General features: G+C 45.4%; 1 protein-coding gene across 1 annotated transcript; it reads right to left on the reverse strand.

The window, feature by feature from the left end:
• Positions 1-635: 635 nt before the first annotated feature.
• PV09_09852 (uncharacterized protein) lies at positions 636-920 on the reverse strand (the record flags this gene model as incomplete). Its single annotated transcript, XM_016364000.1, has 1 exon — positions 636-920. A coding segment is annotated over one exon (285 nt), but the record flags the coding sequence as incomplete, so codon positions are not given.
• Positions 921-2,563: the final 1,643 nt, after the last annotated feature.

Below are 2,563 nucleotides of genomic sequence, written 5' to 3' on the forward strand. Positions count from 1 at the left end.
AAAAAAAAGGAGGGGGGGTCAGTATCTGGACCCGATGTATCCCATCCATGCTTCCATAAAGAGAGTTCAAAATACCTTAACATGACACTACTCAACTTTACACTACTAGATGCAAAATCCTAGGATTCCAAAACTGCGTTTCTATCACAAACAACATGAGTCGAAAAAGCCGTTCATCAACCTCTTACTATCAAGATTATCCTCTACCAGCGCGAAAAGAGAAGGTGAACGATGCTAATACGAAACAGCAGCTCGTACACCTACCGCCCTGCTCCCGCTGCGGCAAAAGCAGAAGGCCGCGTCCGCACATGGACGCGATTGAACCACTAGATCGGATCATTTGCCGGAGACCAGAATGCGAGAGACTCAAAGTTCTTATAAAGAACATGTCTAAGCCTAGCAATCTAGTTATCAAAGTAAACCATTACCACTATAGAGAGCCTCTTCCAGAAGTTGTACCACCTACTAAAATGGCTGAGCTGCCTGGAGGTAGTTCAGCAACAGGTCGGATCGAACTACCTGATGAACTGGCAAAATACAAGTATTTTGGAAGGGAGAGGCCACGTCGACTTCACACTATCCTTGAAGAGGGGCCACCCCCGGTTAATCTTTCAACGAAGCCAACCGGCACCATTTCAGAGATGATTTATGCGATGCGGGAGAGGAAGCGAGGCACATATTCGGATCATGTCCGTTGTACAGCAGAGACTCAAGCGACGTGATCTTCTGTTCTGAAGATCATATATCTGGTGTAGCATTTTGTGAGAAGCTGAGATCTTGGTAACTTCGTCCTTCAGCTGCTTGTTGATGCGCATTTGTTCTTGATATACTGCAAAAATCCAAATGAAGTCGGCTCCAATCAAGTTGAGTTTTTGGAGAACATCCTGCACCATCGGACTTGGTGGCGAGATAACCATAGACTACCAATGTATATCAGTACTTTTTTTCAGCTTGGAAGTATGTATTATCATCTTACCGATTGCCCATCCATGAGAGTCGCAAACTGTACCTTGAATATATAAGCGAGTCCTTACTAAATGCTTCTTGATCCCACCACTTTCAAACATAATCCTTCAAAGTCTAGGAATAAGTTACCCACGCAATTTGGAACTAAAAGTGGCTGAGATCGAGTACAGTAGGATTGTGGTTGATTGGAAGTCCTCTACTAGCGGCTGTCCAGGACTTACGGATATCCTTCACTGGCGGGCGTCCGCGACGTACGTATGTCCTAACTGGGAGCATCGCATTTTGGGTCTGAAATTGGAAGGCCTCACTCAACAAAAGATGAGAGAAGCCTTCCTATTTTGTCAATTTCGACATCCGCGCGAATAATTGAACAAGATTGGAGACACAGTTTGATCTCGCGAAGCTTTATAAGAGGATGGGAGTGGCGATGATGACGCATACTGGCAGAAGAGAGCCAAGCATGAGGACAATGCTCACACCAGGCCAACGGCAGTCATATCGCTTGACAACCAATACAGACCTGTTGTGCTACCTGGGAGGCAACCGCGGTCCACCTATGATCGCCATAGGCGTGCTACTATACCCGCTCGGAAAAATGGTGCCGATAATTATCCAAACCATTCAGTAGTACGGCGAAGTGCTGGGATCGCTGCACAGAGACAGGCTGAATAAATAGAACGGTGGATTAACACTAGGCCAGAGAGCACGCTCACATCTAAAGACCTAGTTATAAAGCCCTCTGGAAGCTTCATAGAGAGAGTGGTGTGGCATAAAAAATATTTGCGAGTGGCTGTCGAATCTGCTCAGAGCATACTGTAGTTCGATATTGAGAGCATCTATGGTATCAGAATGGTATATTACTGCATCGCTGACTTCGCGCAGGTCTTAAGCAGCATAGCACTGGAGGTCGTTCTCAACATGGGTACGAGGAAGGATCAAGTTGGACACGGTGTCGCACTGAGGGGCTAGCCTAAGCTAGGCGGTGCTTGAGATTGCTGGTGTGCAGCGCTCAGGGAAGCAAAAGGAAGTGAAAATGTAATGTATATGGACGTATTTTTATGAAAATGTGTTCTTATAGTGATTTTATATGTTTTTGTCTATTCTTTGGTTTGTCTTTACAGAAAAGAGTCTTTTATGCGGGAGATCATGTGATATTCCTGCAACACAGTTTGTTGCAACACAGTTTGTTGCAGGCATATCACATGATCTCCCGCATAAAAGACTCTTTTCTGTAAAGACAAACCAAAGAATAGACAAGAGGAGAACACCACAACAGCGAGAACGTGAATTCTTGGAAACCAAGGAATTTAATCGCACCTATATACCCTTCTATACCGCAGGGGGAAATTGACAAGTTTGACGCGTAGCCCAGCGCGTAAACAACAGACATGTCACTTCCCTGGCCTAAGGGGGAGACCTGGGCAAACAGGCTACCAGAGCATGCTACCTAACTAGTGAAGCATCTTCAGGCGGCGGCGCAATATACGCATAGCATATCCAGCTATATAGTTAAACTAGACCCAGTAAAATCAATGATCTTCGCAGTCCTCACCTTCGCAGCAAAGGTATAAACGTCCCCAGACCTGATATATATATA

Source organism: Verruconis gallopava (assembly GCF_000836295.1).
Source record: "Verruconis gallopava strain CBS 43764 unplaced genomic scaffold supercont1.307, whole genome shotgun sequence".
NCBI classification, from domain to species: domain Eukaryota; kingdom Fungi; phylum Ascomycota; class Dothideomycetes; order Venturiales; family Sympoventuriaceae; genus Verruconis; species Verruconis gallopava.